This window comes from Orbicella faveolata, unplaced genomic scaffold (assembly GCF_042242905.1).
Source record: "Orbicella faveolata isolate gen_17 unplaced genomic scaffold, um_ofav_v1 contig_14, whole genome shotgun sequence".
Classification (NCBI taxonomy): domain Eukaryota; kingdom Metazoa; phylum Cnidaria; class Anthozoa; order Scleractinia; family Merulinidae; genus Orbicella; species Orbicella faveolata.
The window spans coordinates 952,026-972,497 of record NW_028301541.1 but is presented as its reverse complement, the minus strand read 5'-3'; the positions used below and the strand labels follow the sequence as shown (position 1 = coordinate 972,497).

At 37.5% G+C, this 20,472-nt stretch overlaps 2 protein-coding genes and 1 pseudogene across 2 annotated transcripts; all 3 read right to left on the bottom strand.

The window, feature by feature from the left end:
* Positions 1–352: 352 nt before the first annotated feature.
* Positions 353–6,255, bottom strand: LOC149113570 (allatostatin-A receptor-like; annotated as a pseudogene).
* A 6,929-nt stretch (positions 6,256–13,184) lies between these two features.
* Positions 13,185–17,188, bottom strand: LOC149113569 (allatostatin-A receptor-like). Its single transcript, XM_089286129.1, has 2 exons — positions 16,945–17,188; positions 13,185–15,900 (listed from the first exon to the last, which is right to left on the bottom strand). The coding sequence occupies exons 1-2, from the start codon at positions 17,156–17,158 to the stop codon at positions 14,897–14,899; spliced, it is 1,218 nt and encodes a 405-aa protein (XP_089142255.1). The 5' UTR covers positions 17,159–17,188; the 3' UTR covers positions 13,185–14,896.
* A 228-nt stretch (positions 17,189–17,416) lies between these two features.
* Positions 17,417–18,352, bottom strand: LOC149113568 (uncharacterized). Its single transcript, XM_089287722.1, has one exon. The coding sequence runs from the start codon at positions 18,350–18,352 to the stop codon at positions 17,423–17,425; it is 930 nt and encodes a 309-aa protein (XP_089143848.1). The 3' UTR covers positions 17,417–17,422.
* Positions 18,353–20,472: the final 2,120 nt, after the last annotated feature.

Sequence of the window (20,472 nt, the reverse complement as noted above, 5' to 3'; positions counted from 1 at the left end):
TAAAACAACTGAAGTAAAATGAAAATAGTGCAGAAAACATAGTAATCATAAGTATTACTAGCAAGAAATATAATGGTGGAAAAAGACTGACAGTTTTTAAAACCACATTTGGATCAATCAGACTTTAAAAATGAAAATAATTAGAGATTAAATATAAGTGGTAATAACTGGCAAAAAAAATAATAATAACGCCTTTTTCTACACAAGACATTCTTGTATTAGTCGGCATTGTTATATGTCTTCCCGGGTACTGTACTCGGGGGGTTGAGAGAATTCTCGAAAGTTATGCAAACCATCGACTGCGTCTCAGGTTTACGTAAGTGTCTCTCCCTCGCGTTCAGATGACGCTATGTATACATGGTAAGAGTACTCTATCGCTTAAATCTAACATGATAATAAGTCAAGTCGATGTTATTATTATAAGAGCAAGTCGATTAAGACAATGCTTCCCTGAAGTTATAGTTTGCTTTATGTGACGGATTCAATCGTGGCCTTGTCGCGAATTTTGGTTTCGCCATCGTCACCGGGTATTCCGGTCATTGAGATATTTCCGTTGCTTTCTTCTTGGTGTTTCTCTGGTTTTGCTTGGGAGCCTTCGAGTGCAAATGCCGAGTAGTCCACATCCTTTGACCCTTCCGGCTGATGCTCCATCTTACTACATCTTCCAACGTGGCGACGTCTGGTCCCTCTTTCCTTTCCTGTAATGTCTGTCTCTTGTGGCGCGACTTCCACTTTCTTCCAGAAACAGAGAATTCTTGCGATTTTTTTTCCTGTAATTACGGTTGGTAGCTCCGTAAATCCAAGGATTTACACAAGAATTGAACATGGCTAAAACAACTGTGGCGTGATGGAGAGGTGTATCCAGTTGCGTGATGTTGAACTTTGACAGCACATAAACAAACTGGTTTGGAATCCAGCACAGTGCCAGGAACAAACCTGTTATAGCGCACATGCGCAAAAGGCTTTTAAAAGATTTCGTGTTGTTGCTCCTGGCCAGACGATCACGTGACCTCCGCATTTCTCGATGCAAGTGGAAAAAGGTAATCATGGAAATAAACAATGGAATGAAAAAGGTAAATGCCACGTAAACGACAGTGAAAATCTGAGAGGAGAACCTGTTTTCAATCAGCGTGATCCAAACACAAGAGGGAGTTCCGTTTTCGATGACAAGTTTCTTCTCGATTAACGCTTGCCAGTTCAGTGCACAACAAACCATGGAGACGCTTGTAATGTACATAATGACTCTCCGCCGCTTGAATGTAGTTTTATACTTGACGGGTCTAGTTATTGCATACCAGCGGTCTATTGCCAATAGCATGACTATGGCAACAGAGATCTTGCCGAAGGTGAAGACGAAGTACTGGGAACTAAGTATATGGCAGAAAACATCTCCTGCCAAGTTTCCCGGGACGGGAAAGTTTTCGTCTCCTATGACAAAGGCAGGAGTAATTGCCAGTATAACTCCTGCGAAGATAACAACAACAACAAAATACAATTGGCCATTTCCGAGTTACCTTGGGTCTGTGATTCAAAAGGAGTCCTCGTGCTAAAATTTTCATTTGAAAATGAGTTTGATCTGCATGGAAATGAACCTGTGTGCGAAACACATTTTCATATAAATGATTTCACACGAAGACTCGTCTTGACACAAAGCCAAAAGGAACTCGGAAATGGCCTATTGTCCACCATCACTTTTTATTTAACCGTGTATCGTTGAAACGTTGTGGTAAAAACTGCTCGTCCTTGCTTTCAATTCAACATTCAGTGGCTAAATTAACAGTTGAACATGCTATTGAGCTATATGTTTTGTAATCCTGTGCCCTGCCGAAGAAGGTAATGGCAAACTAGTTCGTTCTGTTCTCGTTTGAAGATGTACACAGTATGATGACAAAGACAAAATCGAAAGCGTTGCCGGAACGTTTTGGTTGAAACGACTAGTATTCTAGTCGCTTATGTGTGTGGACGTTACACTGTTACTTTGTTTTCGGTTACCTGTAGTTGTTTCCATTGTTTAACTTGTACCTTTTGTAATTTTGTTGTAAATTATCAATACTAATAAGTAAGGTTTTCAATAAACAATTAAGAATAAAAAGCAACGATATTAAAGAATGACGTTTCGACGGCTCCATGCCATCGTTCTCAAATTCAAATAAGATAAGTTATGTGAGCTCGTTATATAGTGAATGTACGTGTGAAGGTCTCAGTGCATATGATTAAGAGATAAAAAAAAAATCGATGAATAAAAATAAAAATACCAAGCGTGGTGCGCTTGAAGTGTCAAATAAAAAGTTTTGCTTTAATGGAGTCAGATCGGGTGTTAAGTGTTGGTGTTTTGTTTTTGATGAAGAGCATTTCATAAATTAAACAATCCAGTTTCCGACGGCATTTCTTGAGGATTGTAAATTGGTCACGGAGATCTTTGTTCCTCAGATTGTGTACGTCCCGCAGGTGCTTACCAATGACAGAATGCTTAATATGCTCATTAATGCGCTGAAATAGGTGTCGGCATGTATAGCCCACATAATCTGCGTCGCACAGATCACATTTGTATTCATAAACAACGCATTGTTCGTTAACAAGAGGTGATTTGGGTTCTGTCACTTTGATTTCTTCAGCAAATTTCTTGCTCGTAAACACTGGGCGCAACTCACTGTTAATTTTCTTCGCAAGATCGGAGAGCTGTCTTCGTACTAAGTCGGCTGATCGCTGATTCACTATATAACGAACTCACATAACGTATCTATTTGAATTTGAGAATGATGGCATGGAGCCGTCGAAACGTCGTTCTATAATATCGCTGCTTTTTATTCTTAATTATCATTACTTTTTTTCTTTCTTTCCTTTTTAAGATAAACTCTTGACCCCGCTTCGATTAGTCTTGGAACTAGTTGAGGGGACAAGCAGTTCTTGTGACTCCATATAAGAAAATAAAATTCAATTCAATTCAACTTCAAGTTCAACTTCAATGAACAAAAGTTGTTTGAAACAAACAAACATGGTTCAATTAATATTATTTAACTCTGATACAATATCCGATGCTTGTAACTTAAACGAACATAATTTTGTAGTCCTGAGAAAAAACACTGCCACGAGTGTTGATCTTTTGCGGTGCGCAGCGATTCTAAAAATAGCATGTGTAATATGCACATGCTAATAGATGCATGTCTTAAAGAAATATCATGAAACTATAATCGTACATCATGAAAACATTGGTTTTTTGTACTGACCGATAGATGGCAGTTTAATCTACGTTAATCGTACTGAAGTTGATTGAGTTGCGATGTCACTTATGTGCTAGGGGAGAAAAGGGTTTCTGTCACGTTTAGTATTTAATAATTACACATATGTCTTTGCTACTGAGTAACACATTGCATAAAGCCCTACAGCATAACATTGTTTACAAGAGCAGTTGTGTTCTTCTCTCACACTGTTCATTGCAGTTATTTTATATGTATTAATCTGCACTCCTCTGAGTTCTTAATTGCCACCGAGTGAGTGTGTAGTCTGGAAATACTTTACTGTACTGATATCCCTCAATTACTGAATCACAATGATGTAGACTACTAGTGTAGCTTTCACTATAACTAAGCTGGTATTTTTCTCAGACATAGCAATTTGCACAAGGTCATTACAGCTATGTGTTAGTTTTATTATAGAAATAAAATACGCGCCCGAGTGCATTGTTGAGTTATATAAGCACGCGGGAATTTTTAAGAACACGAGAGAAGTGCATAGAGAAGCACGAGGCGCAGCCGAGTGCTTCTCGCACTTCTCGAGTGTTCTTAAAAATTCCCAAGTGCTTATATAACTCAACAATGCACGAAGGGCAAGTTTTTTTATTTCTTTTATAAAATGTAAACCACCACATTAACATAAAGACATATTAAACAAGAAAAGGATTGCGAATTTTAATTAATCAAAATAAGTATTCTCCTTACATGTACATGCTTTCTTTTTATTGGCTTAAATGCTGAATGAAAAGTAAAACCGTTCCCTTTGTGGCAAGAAACAAACGTTTTCTAAAAAAAGTCAGAACGGTTCTAAAGAAATTATTACAGCAAAAAGAATCTTCGAAAGCTGAAGTAGTTCCCCAGTTCACTGACTTTTGCTCTGAGGAGGATAAAGATTGATTTGCATTGAACCGATTGTGCAAGAATTGAACACGAAACCGTCATGAAACCGCTTCTGTCAGTTCTGCAAACCGTTTTTTCTTTGGAACAGGTGCCTCATTTTCAGACTCCTTAACGCTGCTACTTTTCTCGGCGTTCAGGAATTCGAACCCGAGTTGAAACCGTGGAAATTCTTCAGCCATAATGGCGGACAGACTAGCTGATTCTCAAATTTTGTCCAGGGCAAAATTTTCGTGACGTAGCTTGCGTGCATATGTTGAGTTATAATGCACGCGCGTGACGTAAGCAGAGTGCTTTATGGAGCTATAATGAACTCGAACTGACCAATCACAGCGCGCGCAATTACTCGAACATTTTATAACTAATTATAAATCAACGCACTTAAACTCATAGCAACACATTGCTTTCCAGCATTTTCACCAAAGTACATGATATCAGCTTGACTATATGGTGCCTTGATTGTTAGAGTAGGATCAATACTATGTATAGTCCTGAGGCCCGGGATTTGTTTCAATGTCATTACACAGGTTCAATGACCTCCGTGGCTCGCATTCTTGTACACACTAGATGACATATTACAGCTATACAAAGAGGTATATTTGCCCACAGACCCTCTACAGTCAAATCGTCGATTTTCGTTGCAGTGTCGACCGTGTAATATGCCATTTCTTCCTCATCTTTTTTACAAACTTGATACTGTCATTATCACTCCTTGTTTTAAGTCTGCATTTGATGTAGCGATACATTTTTGACGACACAAGAATGTTTTTAAGAATTCGCATACACATGTCTAATTTTTGTGTTTTTACGTGAGACCTTTCTAGTTTTCCTTTTACAGGTATTCTTCTGCTGCGCACATGGTACTCACGATTGTTAATATTACAATTAACACCCATCGCACAACGAGACCTGAATTGTTCTGCATATTTTATTTCCTTTTCCACATCATTTTGTTGTACACACAACTCTGATTCGTCACACATTTGTTGTATACATGCTTTGTCCAATATATCACATTCATTTGACACCAGGTTATTTGATACCCCACAAACATTCCTGCACAACATGCGAATATAATATAAACAAGAGCGACAAAACTAATGGCACAAAGAGAAAAAATAACAGCTGACAATGCACTCTGTTTGAGCAAAAACTAGAAATGTAATAATCATGATAGAGGTCACGTAAATATGACAATTACGTTTCTCTTCACTCTGATGTAAGCCACTTATGCAGTCCAACATAGAATCTTTGTTGTCGTTTTCTAGAGTTTGTTACCGAGGCAGCTTGTCTTTATGAGTACCTAAAACTTTCGTAAATGTTCTTCTGTCGTCTGTAGTAACAGTCTCTGCCTATTTTCTGTTCATTGATAACTCATTTGATTTCTAGTTTTATTCTAGTAAGACCTTCGCCAAATCATTTTATTCTTTTGCATTTTTGAGTCCGCGGAACGACCCGTTTCGAAATAAACGCTCATTAACTACGCCATCTTTTAGAGTGGATCTACCGCGAACGGTGTCTGGGTCTGTATGTTTGAACGTAGAAAAGATGACACCATTTGTTAACGTATTCGACGTATCTTTTTCTTTCGGCATTGACTTTGACATCGTGCAAAGAAGGTTAAGCCTTTATTACGTTTCTGCGGTATTGCCCATTGCACATGACTGCTCTTTGACAGGAGTCGGCTTTCACCCGACTAATAAGATATATGTGTTCACTTCCGTGGACTGAGCTGCTGTTCCAGTGTTTGTGATAACCGATTTAAGTTATAATAAATTTGCTTCTGTAATAACTTGTCTCTTGCCAGATTTCTTCATTGTAATAGATCTCTGCTTGTGATTTTGGTTTTAAACTGGGCTTATATCACCTATATTTATTTCTTTAGGTAAGTTTTGTTTTTGTCACATGCATCTTACCTGTGAACATATCAATAAAGGCGAGGGAGAGAATCATCAAGTTATACGAGTTCTTCAATATTCTGCGACATCGGAGAATAACCGCACAAACCAATCCATTGCCTAAAACCGCCAGCAAGGCGATAACTCCAAATGTTACCCTTAGAGCTGTTCGTGAGTAGTCAACAAAGGTTTTATTTCCTGCGGAGTCTGTGGTGTTCATGCCTTCTAGGTGCTGGACTAGAAAACAAATGTTGTCTTACTAAGAGAATAAATACACAAATGTAGACCTTTGATGTCATGAGACTGACAATTCATTCTTAGACTTTTAAATTGTTATTCTAAGTTTAATCAGTTTTAGAGCCACTTAGTTTCTTTGTTTTCTTCGGCTTTTCCCTCAATCTAGTAAGCCACTTAGGGTTATTTTACATAACTAAGAAAACCTAAGACAAAATGTTGTAAATGAGTCATGTAGAATTCAAATTAGCAGTTGCTCGCTTAGCTTTGGCTTTTGGTTTGATATATTTTCCAACAAAAATTAAAAAAAGTGTTAGGAAGGTGACTACCGAAAGTTAAAAGTTGCAAAGATATTATACAATATGAAGACATGATTGATCATCGCAGTTATATACACAACTTAACCAGCTGTGAAATTAAAGCCCGCAATTCAAATATTTGATATTTCATATATTCACTTGTATTTCCACCATCTACGGACATATTGCGAACTCACAACATGACCAGCTTCCAGTTGGCTTGATAGCTCAGTTGGTAGAACACTGCACCTGTATCGTAAAGGTCGTGGTTTCGAATTCCGTTCAAGCCTGTTTTTTTAGGCTTTAATTTCACAGTTGCTTAAGTTGTGTACATAACGGCGATGATCAATCATGTCTTCATATCTTTATCTTCCGTTCAAATATATGATATTTTATATATTCACTTGTATCTTCACCATCCACGGGCATATTACGAAGTCACAACGTGACCAGCTCCCAGTCGGCTTGATAGCTCAGTTGGTAGAGCACTGCACCGGTATCGCATAGGTCATGGGTCCGAATCCTATTCAAGCCTGAATTTTTTTTCAGGCTTTAATTTCACAGTTGCTTAAGCTGTGTATATAATCGCGATGATCAATCATTTCTTCATATCTTTATCCCCAGTTCAAATATATGATATTTCATATATTCACTTGTATATTACACAATGTTACTGAACAAACTGAAAGAAAAGCGAATCTTACCTACCAAAGTGAGAATCCCTCCTCACTTAGGCTGTGTATGGACTTGTCCCTTTACCGGTGCATGGCTCTTACTGAGATATTTTAGACCAAAGCAGTAATGTATTGTAATCGTTTGAAAATTTATCAATGATTGGAACTTGTTTGATTGGAGATTAATTGATGTATTTTGTTTCGCTATGGGACTGCGGTTCACAGGCGACATTTTTTGTCTTGTTTTTCTTTGAATCATGATATATTGATTTTTTTAAGTCACAAATGAAACCTTGTTCTTAAGACCTATTTTCAAGAAAATAATTGCGTTAGGTGCAAGCTGCTTAATTAACGTTTAAATAAACCACTGCAAAAGGAAATGTCAAATTGGGTGAATTTGAGCTAATGACTAACCTTTTCAAACAAAAAAATACCTATGTTAGCAAAGAGCTGTAATTATAAGTTAACCAAAGGGCCTTGATAGCACAAGTGTTGTAAATATTTTTAAAAACACAACAACGCTTTTCAGTTTTCGGAGCATGTTTCGATGTTTCAAACATCATCATCAGCCATAATGAATATATAAGGTTACAGAAAGGTCGTTATTATATATGTAACAGCCTATACAATGAGCCTTTATAAATTTAAATTAACGTAAAATGCAAACTTATTTAAACTAACCAAAAAAATTTTTGAAAAGAACAATAGTGAAAAACCACTAAGCTGAAATAGATACATTTAAAAGTGTAACGATAAATTGACATGCTCAACTTGTTTGTTGAGTTCTGGATTTAACCGTTCAATATGAAAACTCTCCTTGATTTTAAGTTGTGAGAAAGTCTTAGCAAAATCAATAATTTTAAAACTGGAGGCATCACAATTGTCTCGACAATGCTTAGAACAATTGAGATGTTTAAAAACCTGGGAATTTTTGTCCCGAAAAAGATGTTCATTAACACGTGTGTGAAAATGCCTATTGGTTTCACCAATATAACGAGCTCCACAGCTCGCACATGTAAACTGGTACACAACACGTGATTTAAGAGACTCGGGAATAAAATCTCTAGGACTAAACATACTGCTAAGTTTGAAAGGAGAGAATATAACTTTTACATTTAAATCTTTGCAATACTTATTAATAATAGATGAAATTTTCTTACCTGTGTAGGTAGAATAAAAACCAATATATGGTAGTTTATAAAAATGGCATTTGGATGTGTCAGATGTTGCAGTATCTACATCCTGTTTTATTGGTTAGTTTAAATAAGTTTTCATTTTACATTAATTCAAATTTATAAAGGCTCATTGTATAGGTTGTTACATATATAATAACGATCTTTCTGTAACCTTATATATTCATTATGGCTGATGATGATGTTTGAAACATCGAAACATGTTCCCAAAACCAAAAAGCGTTGTTGTGTTTTTGAAAATAATTATAAGTTAGATATAACGAAAACTTTACCTATGCATGTATTTGTCAGTTATTTTGAGAATTCTACGCAGTAATGCAAATGTTTTTGTTAGTTGGGCGGCGACCCCAAGTGAAAATGCGGGCCGTGTTTTTTCTCTCAGTGAGTTATTTCAGTGAACTTTTCTAAACCATGCTACGTTGACTCGGCATTGATTTTGAGAAATAAGTTGATCAAATTGTCTCTTTGCTCAGATCCTCTCTGTGTAAAGGAGAGAACGATCGACCGTATTTGACCACATTGTGACGAGCAGCAGAGAATTTTTGACGAAACTCGAGGTGTTTGAAAATATGGTCTTAAGTGTTTTATATATCTTCCAAATCGAAACTAAAACTAAGGAGAAAACGGAGAAATGATATCGTAAAAATTTATGCTGATTAAGATCAGACGTCCAAACACCGTCTCCGTCATGATTTCCTTTGTTTAAACTTGATGAATTATTAATGAGTTTGAGAAGTTAATTTTCCGTAAACGGTTCAAAATATCAAATCCAGTCAGACGATAGAATAAAAAAGATTTCCACGCAATGTTCAGTGATAATGATAAACATAATGTCTTTAACTTTTTTCTTTGGGTATTTCTGAAACAAAGCTATGAAGAAGTGAATTTATTTTTGCCCGGGGGAAAAGTAACCTTGGTCACCTTGGCAACTACCAAATAATTCATGACGATCTTTCAGCTCACGGTCAAGCATAGGTCAAAAAGAACATTTCTGCGGACAACATTAGAAAAGGAATAATCTTCTACAAAATATTTGGAAATAAACTTTGTTCAGAAATAAGAAAGAATATAGCGAGAAAAACGAAGCGAAAGAGCTGTAAAGCTGTTGAAAATTAATTGCAACGCATTTTCCTTTAGTCTGAATAAACATTGGTACATTAACAGCAACTTTCAAACAACTGAGAAAAGTGGTTAGATTTACATACAAGACAAACATAAAAGCTAAACGACTGAAGTTAAGCATGTAATTGCACTGTGTGCTGCCTTGGTAAAGTTTACATTTGTCTGTATGATCGTAACTAAACAAAACTGGTTTTTCTTTTAGTCAACTTGCTGTCAATGCAGAAACCAAACACACCTTACCGAAAGATATCAATGAGCAGAAAGATACTTTATTGGCTGCAGAGAGGAAATTAACAAAACCACTTAATCCAAACCTCAGTTTTAATCATTTAAACCTTTTATGCTTGACGAAAAGAACAGGATATCACGTCTTTTATCCACATCCGACGTACTTAAATGACTTCAAAATTAAATATGTAAAAACTGTAGACCGCGGTAGGTCAAATTATATTGCTCCCTTTGAGCCTCATCAGTCGTCCGCCAAAAAGAAAAATGTTTGGTGACAACAGCATTAAATATTCGTGTAAAACAAGCACTCCTGAAGCAATACACTGGAGATATTTGTTTGAAAGTACAAGTAGTGGAAAGTAAAAGTAACGAATCTTACTATCGAAAATATTTTTCTCATTTGTAAACTTCTCGTTTCTTTTTTGTGTTTCTAAGATGGCACACGGTGGAGAAAATCTTATTTCCTATATAAACACCGGTGAACTACCAGGTGAGCTTTCGCACGAAAACAAGATATCTTCACAAGTGAAGATAACATGTTAACGTCACAAGTGAAAACACCGTTGCTGTGGTTACATAATAAATCGCGCTTTTCTTTGCCTCCAACTTTAGTTTGAGATCAATTTGCCAAGTTTGATAGTTTAACCTTTTACATATAAAAGTTTATCGGTTTCCAACGTGTCCTCCTTTGAGACCTTATGTACTTCACAAAGGAGATTGAGCGGCCTAATTGCAGACAACAAAGTTGAGTTTTCGAGAGAAACAAAGAGAAACCTAGCGCTCATAAAACCCTGTCAAAAAGATGTCAAAAACTAACAGAAAATTCTGACGAGCCGGCAACAGTACTCGGTGATCCTTATTATGAAGTCAACTTCTTGACTGATGTTTCGAGAACAGGTGTATGATTAGAAGAAAAACAGCTCGTTAAAAATTATGAAAATTATGAAGAATAATTATGTCATACAAAAACTGTTTAAGTCGGCTTTCCCTGATAAAAATAAGACTGTTAGCAGTCAATGTTGTTTCGCTATGGAAATAGATCATGAGAGCCGAAAATCGGTCTGTTACTTGCTATTTTCCTCTGGGTCAGTGTTCAACTTAACAAACATTTAGTACCAATTGGAAAGGTATAGTATTTAGCCGCTTTGATCAGCAGTTAAGGGCTTCCAAAACCAAAGTCCTAAGGGATTTAGATAGGTGTGCTGGAATCTCAGATATCTGTTAAATTTTCTACCATTTCTCGTGAGCTATAAGTCCACATTTCGGCCCATTTCTCAGCTGTTAGTAATTAATTTTTGCATTTCTCGATCTCGGTTATCAGTTTAAAAACGCTTCATTTCTCAGATGTCAGTCAAAGTTTTAGATGTATTCTCATCTCTCTCTCAGAAAACCCTTTCAGAACCTCCCTTAAGAGGAAAAGGTTATACTCACTCAACATAAAGATTACTAAGAGACTCCTCATCCTCATTTTAAAGTTCCCTATTTGGTCTTGAATTAAGCACCTCTCAGCATCGCGAAAAACGAAAGGATATATATCTGTTGTTAGTTAGTCCATAGCTCTCTCCAGTATAACCGTTAGAAAAGTATGCTCCACCTCTGATGTTCACATTAGATGGCTATGTTAAAAATGGCCACAATTCTAAACTCTTGTAATTAACTTTTGGTTTATTCTGAGGAGATAGGCTGTCATGTAATTTTTTTGTATAAACGTTTTCCAACACTGAAAAGTAGTGTGACGTCACCAAAACTCACAACGAGGGGCAAACACTTTTCCCCCAATCTAATTTATGCTTGACTCAGTGTCATTCTTATGAACAGATGCTGGAACTTGAGTAACTCAAAAATATGATAGATATGATAATTAAACGTTTTGCAGGTTGATTTAAACGCCATGACTACATATTATGTTTCAGATCATATAAAGGCATAGAAGGGCTTTTGAGGCAAGCGTTGGTCCATAAACTTCTTCGTAACGACGAGTCCAAACAGCACTGACATAGCAGCGAAGACGCAGACTAAGCAAACAGGATGTTCTAATTAACATGCAATATTGTTATTCATCTCGGCCTAGCCACAGTATATTTTAATCTAGAATTGAAGTCCTAGTTGCCGGTGGCTTCATGTTTTTTTTCCTCGGCGAATGTAATGATTGTTAATGTTTTCGGATAGCTATATCGATCTTTCTGCTCTGCCCGGCTTTCTCTGACAACGATACTTAAATCAAGAATACATGTAAGAAAGAGATCCCTCGACGGATGAATTGGAAGCAACGGCATGAACTTCTGCTACCTAAGCCTCAAATATGCATAATATAATGAATTAAATTTTTTCTTGTGAAACAAGTATTATCTCGAAGTGAATAATCTGAATAAACATGAAAGTCGGTATAATATGATCTATTTTTAGTAACTTCTAGTATTTCGAAGAAATATCAAATCCAAACCATTTTACATACAGTACCTATTACCCCAATAAAGAGAAGCTCATTTATCATTCTTGTACTTTTGTAATTGTAGTCACAAAAAAAAAAACTTCCAGGATTGAGAAGCTCGACAGACTAGAGAGCTTGTTGTTGATAACTAAACGTTTAGTGCTCAATATAGCTTTTCCGTACAGTACAGCGAAATGTAATCTTGCTAACCAGCATTCACTGCGCATGTCAGAACGTATGTCTTCTCGCCTAAAATCTCAAAGTAGGAAAAACTAGGCATCGACATATTGTTATCAACGAAAATCGGTTTTCTTTATGAAAAGGAGTTCATCTTAGCTGTGAACAAGTTGTTCTTATTTATGTTCTTTATTGATAACTTGTTTCATACACAACCTGTATGTAGTTGGTCCACAACAACTTTCCAGCTTGTATAGGCCCGGCTAAGCTTACGTTGCAAGACTAAACATTACATTGTATTATATTGTAACACCCTAATACTTTAATACCCTTATACCGTAATACCCTTATACCCTTATACCCTAATACCCTAATACCCTAATGCGCTAATACCCTTATCCCCTGATACCTTAATACCCTAATACTCTAATATTGTAATGTCCTAATACCCTAATACCCTAATACACCTATACCCTAATACCCTATTGCCCTGATACCCTAATACCTTAATGCCCTAATACCCAAATACCCTAATACACTAATACCCTAATACCCTATTGCCCTAATACCCTAATACCCTAATACCCTAATGCCCTAATACCCTAATACACTAATACCCTAATACCCTATTACCCTGATACCCTAATACCCTAATACCCTAATGCCCTAATGCCCTAATGCCCTAATACCTTATTGCCCTAATACCCTAATACCCTAATAACCTAATACCCTAATACCCTAATACCCTAATACCCTAATGCCCTAATGCCCTAATTCCCTAACACACTCATACCCTAATACACTAACTTACATTTTATTACGGTACCTTGCAATAAAATATCACAGTAAAGTAATCATACGATTGGTCAGTAGATGACTAAATTAACTGTAATAATGTAATTAAATTAAAACAATAGAGCGGTTTTCAATTGAGTGTTGAAAGTAATTAAACAATTACTTTTGTTTTGGTTTTACTTCGGTTTGAGATTGGCTGAGTAGTCTAATTGGTAAGTAATTGGTTTGGTTTTGGTTTTACGACACTCAATTGAAAGCCGCTCTAATAAGACTAAATTAATCCACTTAATAGACAAAATGTGTCAAAAAGTAATTATTAAACTCCGTTGCTTTGTTGCTATAATTACTTGTACGATTTACACAAAACAAATTTTTTTCTCATGAAACTAAATAGCTAATTTCAAGCAGACAGATTGCGATATAAGCCAACTATATTGGTTATTAAATTTATGTAGACACTTTTTTCAATGATAAAAAGCACTACCACTAAGTTTAATACATAATGTTTCATTACAGTTAGGTAATGAACCTAAATTTACGTAACAAAACTCTTCTACAAACTTGGTACTTTAGTTAACTGTTTCACTAACAGAACATAACTTACAATATAGTTTTACCTACCATACCCTATTACCACTACATTATTTAAAAGGAATTTGTTTGCCAGCAAATAAAAAATTATGACTCCTACCCACTAGAGATAAGTTGTTGATTATAATTTATTTAGCAAAATAGACCTTAGGGGCCTGGTGACAATTGAACATTAAAGGGCATGACAGGTATCAGACAAAAATATTGAGCAATAGTCAGAAGACTATCCTGTGACCGAAATTACAATAGTAGAGTAGGTTGAGCAATAGTCGTGACCTCTTACGGAAAAGTACTTAGCTTCGACAACACATAAAGAGAGGATAAAGAGAGGATATCGTTACTTACTCTTCCTCTCATTCTTAGGACATTGACACGCTCTGCAAGTTCAATCCACTTCCTCCCCTCTCTCCACCTAAAATTGATGTATTGCATATATTTTTGGGGACTACCTTTTTTTCCTTGTGCCCTCACCTTTGCTAGAGCTTAATAGTTAATAGATTAGTTATTCATTTGCTTCTTTTTATGATCGGTCTTTAATAATAAAAGCGGTCATTAAACATGGCCAAATTTTACTCTAAAACGTGGATGGTCTCTCTTTTTTATGATGCTCTGAGCAAATGAAGCTCGTCTGTTGGCAAAAAACTGAAACACAGAAACACCAAGGAAAGGAGACATAAATAGCCCATAAAACTGTAAAAACAACTGAAGTAAAATGAAAATAATGCAGAAAACACAGTAATCAAAAGTATTACTAGCAAGAAATAGTAGAAAAAGACTGACGGTTGTTAAAACCACATTTGGATCAATCAGACTTTATGAAAATAATTAGAGATTACATATAAGTGGTAATAACTACCAGCAAAACAAACGCCTTTTTCTACACAAGAGATTCTTGTCTTAGTCAGCATTGTTATATGTCTTTCCGGTCACTGCAGACGGGGGGTTGAGAGAATTCTCGAAAGTTATGCATAAACTGTCTCGAAATCTCCCAACTCCCCTCGTGTTTTAGATGAGGCTATCTATACACGGTAAGAGTACTCTATCGCTTAAATATAACATGATAATAAGTCACGTCGATGTTATTATTATAAGAGCAAGTCGATTAAGACAATGCTTCCCTGAAGTTATAGTTTGCTTTGTGTGACGGATTCATTCGTGGTCTCGTTGCGAATTTGGGATTCGTCGTCACCTGGTATTCCGGTCATTGAGATATTTCCGTTGCTTCCTTCTTGGTGTTTCTCTGGTTTTCCTTGGGAGCTCTCAGGTACAAATGCCGAGTAGTCCACAACACTTGACCCTCCCAGTTGATGCTCTGTCTTACTAAATCTTCCATCGTGGTTACTTCTGGTCCCTCTTTCCTTTCCTGTAATGTCTGTCTCTTCTGGCGCGACTTCCCCTTTTTTCCAGAAACAGAGAATTCTTGCGAATTTTTTCCTGTAATTACGGTTGGTAACTCCGTAAATCCAAGGATTTACACAAGAACTGAACATGGCTAAAACAACTGTGGCGTGATGGAGAGGTGTATTCAGCTGCGTGATGTTGAACTTTGACAGTACATAAACAAATTGGTTTGGGATCCAGCACAGTGCCAGGAACAATCCTGTTATAGCGCACATGCGCAAAAGGCTTTTAAAAGATTTCGTGTTGTTGCTCCTGGCCAGACGATCACGTGACCTCCGCATTTCTCGATGCAAGTGGAAAAAGGTAATCATGGAGATAAACAAGGGAATGAAAAAGGTAAACGTTACGTGAACGACAGTGAAAATCTGAGAGAAGAACTTGTTTTCAATCAGCGTGATCCAAACACAAGAGGGAGTTCCGTCTTCCATGACAAGTTTCTTCTGGATTAACGCTTGCCAGTTGAGTGCACAACAAACCATGGAGACGCTTGTAATGTACATAATGACTCTCCGCCGCTTGAATGTAGCTTTATACTTGACGGGTCTAGTTATTGCATACCAGCGGTCTATTGCTAATAGCATGACTATGGCAACAGAGATCTTGCCGAAGGTGAAGACGAAGTACTGGGAACTAAGAATATGGCAAAAAACATCTCCTGCCAAGTTTTCTGGGACTGGAAAATTTTCGTCTCCTATGACAAAGGCAGGAGTAATGGCTAATATAACTCCTGCAAGAAACCATCAAGAAAGAGGCAAAATTAATCAAATCGGAAAAGATGCCGGTACTTTTTAAATGATGGATCAATTTTTAAAACCCCAGACCGTTTGCTTGTATGCTAGAATAGTTACGATCTTATCAAATCAGTTGAAATTTGGTCTGTTAATCGCGATAGTTGCAGAATGATGTGTTGCAGAGAAATGTTCAAGGCATAAATTGCAAACTGTAAATATGAAATCAATGCAAGTGTCCTTGTGAATGTTGTTGAAAATGCTCAAGTTTGGCTGATCGATTTGACAATTGAAACCATATTTCTAAAAACAGTTGAGCAAAAGGGCCTTTTTGACGAAATAAAAGAAAATCCTAATTTTCGCAGCTTCTCCATATTTATAGACAAACGCTCTTAAATGTAAAAATGTTAATTAGCTTTGTGAAAATACCCATGGCATCAGTGACATTTTATTTATTTTGCCTTACAAGGACGGTATAATAAGGTTTCTTGTTATATCCATCGATTGCAATTTGGTAAAAAAAGAATTTTGTATTGCAGATTAAACGTAGTTGATGATCAGAGCTTTTTTCTTTCTTTCAGACTGAATTTCAGTGTTTGTTATATTCGAGTCGAGTTATAATAAATTTGCATTTTAATCAAACAATTTGTTCGTAATAATAGTCTTCGTTGACATAATGTCCTCTAAAAGAGGTAAAATGATATATACAAAGCTAAAAGCTAGATAAGAAAAATTATCATAAAACCAAAGGTTTTAAACGTATTGACATCATGGTGATGACGAAAAATAAGTCGAAAACGTATTGTTTCTTTTTTAGTTATTTAATCCTTGTATATAGATCATTAAAATGGCCTTCGTTATAGATATAGATCTGTTGAAAAGCCTAGTCAGTGTATAATTGATAAATGGCAGGTTGTACAATGTTTGTACGACGGATTTCCGGAAAATCCTGGTTTTTAATATCTGGTTTGCTCTGCATTGAGGTCAGCTGAATTTCGTCCTATTCTAAGCGTTCAGTTTTGCTTTTATCACATGTACCCTACCTGTAAACATATCAGTGAAGGCCAGAGAGAGAATCATCATATTATACGAGTTTTTCAACATGCTGCGACTTCGAAGAATAACCGCACAAACCAACCCATTGCCTAAGAGTGCCAAGGAAGCGATGACTCCAAATGTTACCCTTAGAGTGGCTCGTGAGTAGTCGATACTGGTCTTATTGTCTGCCGAGTTTGTGTCGTTCGTAGTAAACGCCATGATGTCTCATCACTTTCTTAGTAACAGATGTTTTCTACGAAAAAAGACACCGTGCATTATTAACGATTAATGAAATGGTTGACTAGGCCTATAGTGGACTTTGTATACACATTTTCATTACCTATTGATACCAGAAAAATTATTGATACCTAAAATTGATACCATTGTTTCCCACCTTACAGCTTTGGCTTTTTAGTGTCAACTTGGTAGCAATTTTGTTACCTTTGATTGAACGGAATCCTTCTTAATCGGTCCAAGTATAAACTATTTTTGCTTCTTAAAGCTTGCCGCACCGCCTTCATCACTGAATTTATAGAACCCTCCTGGATAAGCGGTTCCTGTTTTTAAGGGCCCGTGCCCTGTCACACCAATGTATACACTTCCCAAACCGTGGTTTTTCCCTTGTGTGAGGCGAAAATCGCTCGAGGGGTCTATGCCGAACTCGTCGCATAGCCTTTTGTACGAAGCAACGTCATAATGATTATTCATTTGGCTGAACGTCGGGTCTCCAGGCAAAGCGCTTATGCTCTGAATACCTCCTAGCTGGTACAAAATGCGCCTGACCGTGAAATACACGTGGAAGATGTAAAAAGCTCTTATCTGCGGGGGGAGATTCATCCCGTTGTCAAAGATTTCGCGAGAAACTCCACACCCTTGTGTGGCCCAGAAAACCGCGAAGTTGAGCTGTTGCGGCCAATATTTCATGTCAGGCCCTCCTAACCAGTGTTTTGATTCGGTTCCAGAAGTGTGCCTGAGTTTGGTTTTTTGAAATATTTCTCTGAATTTTGTAGTGAAATATTGCCCAGGTGTGACGTAGATTTTTATTTCGGCGTTGAATATTTTTTTCAAGCTTGGCGCTTTGCCATCGAAAGGTACCGCAGGGATGGCCAATGAAACTTTCGAACCGAGTGGCGACAGTTGGTAAGGAAAACCCCCGCTGTCTCCCAAACCGAGCGCCTGTTTCATTTCCGCGCTCCAATACCGCCTGTCTGAGCCGAAGACGCTTTGAAACGAGCCTTCGCTTTCTTTGAAAAACACCTCTGCGGTTGCGTTGTTTTTCTCGTCGATGCTTTCTTGTGAAACGAACCGACTTTTGTCCGCTTTTGGAAAGTGGTTTAAAAAATTTGTCCACGCCTTTTTCTTCGCGGCATCCGCTTTTTTCACAAACTCAGGATCTTTCCACAAATTCGCCATTGTATTTGAACACATGTTTGTTTGTTAAATATAAAATGGTTGTCCTCACTATTGTCACACAACAGAATGGAGAGACTATCTATTTTGAAGAGCCGATACCGAGAGTCCATTTCATGAAAGTCATATCTTGTAGTCTATTCAACAGCTGGGATACTTTGAAAAAGGAAGGTTCAGCCTCTTTGATAGGTAAAAATTTGTCAGTTAGTAAAATAGTCCGAGGGCATTACACTTTAGAAAGAATTGCAAAAGAAATGGAAGGTCTGTTCGGCAAATATAACTATAAGTTGGAAACAGCAATAAATCAACCTATTGGCCAGCTTGTAATCAGAAATTTGGTGGGGGGGGGGGGGGGGGAATTATTGAACTTGATCGCGATTTAACCAGTTTTCTTGGTACTGGGCGAAATTTGAATCATATTACCCGCATAAAAAAGCTTACATCTCCAACGACATATTTTATTCATTGTGATTTGATCGACAAAGAGCGGAATCTGTTCAATGGCAAAAGGTCAGATGTCTTAGCCATGTTTGATGTGAAAGGGAAGCCTTTTGAAAATGTTAGCTACCAGGGTTCTCCGCAACAGGTTTTGCGCGACTGCTCTACGGACGAGTTTATAAAAAGCATCACTATCAGCGTCAAAGATGAAAACAGCAAACTCTTTGATTTCAAGGGCTTCCCGCTTCTTTTTGAATTAGAGTTAAATTAAATTTCTTTATATACGCAATGTCTTCAGCAAATCTTTTACCTCCAAGCGCGCCGCCTGCCGACCCTCTCTATCCAGTGCTGGCGGAGCCTTCTCAAAATTTCCGCTTGCAAAAGATCAATGAGATTTCCAACGCTTTGGACCATGAGGTCGGCCACTATCGCCTCGTTGCTAAAAAAATACAAACGCGCGAAAAAGTTCGTTAATTGGGGTGCCGCCGGCTCCAGTGTTATCTCGGCAGCGTTTTCCAGCGCAAGTTTTGACTCCGCTATGTCTGTGGTTGGCCTGCCGGTAGCAGTTCCTATTGGCGGCGTTAGGGGGTGCTTCGCTCTCGTTTCTTCGGGGCTAATTATCGCCAGCAAAAAACTCGATTCGGAGATAAAGAAACATCAAGAGATTACCACGCTCGCCGTTGCCAGGCGGGATACAATCAACAGACTGCTCTCCAAAGCTTTGAACAACAACGATGTGTCTTCCCACGAGTTTGGCACCATCCTTTCCGAGTTTCAGCAGTATAACGCACTCAAGGACCAAGTCCGAGCAAAGATGCTTCGCCAACCGTCAAAGAGAAAGATTATCGATGTTGATGTCAAGAAACTTGAGAAAGACATCCGCGGCAGACTTGAAGCGGAAATGATAAAAAAAATCACGAATCCTCCCACTTCGAACTGACATTTAAAAACTCCCGGGTTTATTTTCATGTTTTTAAAAGATGATTGTGTGGTTCCACATGCTCTGCCTTTTCGTTCATGAAGAATTTTTTACTCCTGAGTGGCAAAAAAATGTTCGTGATATTGCGCGCGAGATCATCGATGGTATGGTTGAGGTAGATAATGGTCTGTGAATTTCTTGTTGAAGAGATGCGTATATTTGGTATTCTACGATGGATCGTGGACAAGCTCTCGATGTTGTTGACACACCTCCACCCGACAAGCGCGACTGGCCATCTCTCGAAGACTTTCAAGAGCCAGAAGAAACGCTTAGATGGCGTGATATTAAGGTAGGTACGTCTAAAGTCCTTGCTTTATACAACCAAGGACGGAACAAATACGGACCTTCAGTTGTGTTAAAACTTGAAAGTGAGAGCGGTTCAACCTTTTTGGTGTGGGCGCCGGCTTCGTTGTTTTATGCAATGGAAAAAAGAGAAAAAACAAACTTCATCTTGAATCTTGGTGCTAAATTGTCAGTGGAAACAGGCAATGTCTACTATGATATCAAACTTTGTTGAAGACGCCTGTCGACATTGGAAAACAGAGACCGCCTCCATTTTGTTTTGTTACAATTACCTTGACTGGCTAAAAAAAAAAAGGTTTTTCTCCCCCTTTTTTTGTGACACTGTACGCGATCTCGATTATGTTTTTTATGTCTTAGTAAACTTTAATAAAGGCTAGGCCGTACTCATGGACGTCATAAATTG

Excerpts from the sequence above, each read along its gene's own strand:
- LOC149113568 (XM_089287722.1), bottom strand. The coding sequence starts at position 18,352 with ATGGCGAATTTGTGGAAAGATCCTGAGTTTGTGAAAAAAGCGGATGCC.
- LOC149113569 (XM_089286129.1), bottom strand. The coding sequence starts at position 17,158 with ATGGCGTTTACTACGAACGACACAAACTCGGCAGACAATAAGACCAGT. Across the intron at positions 15,901-16,944 it reads CTTCACTGATATGTTTACAG|GAGTTATATTAGCCATTACT; the intron begins GTAGGGTACATG and ends GGTTTCTTGCAG.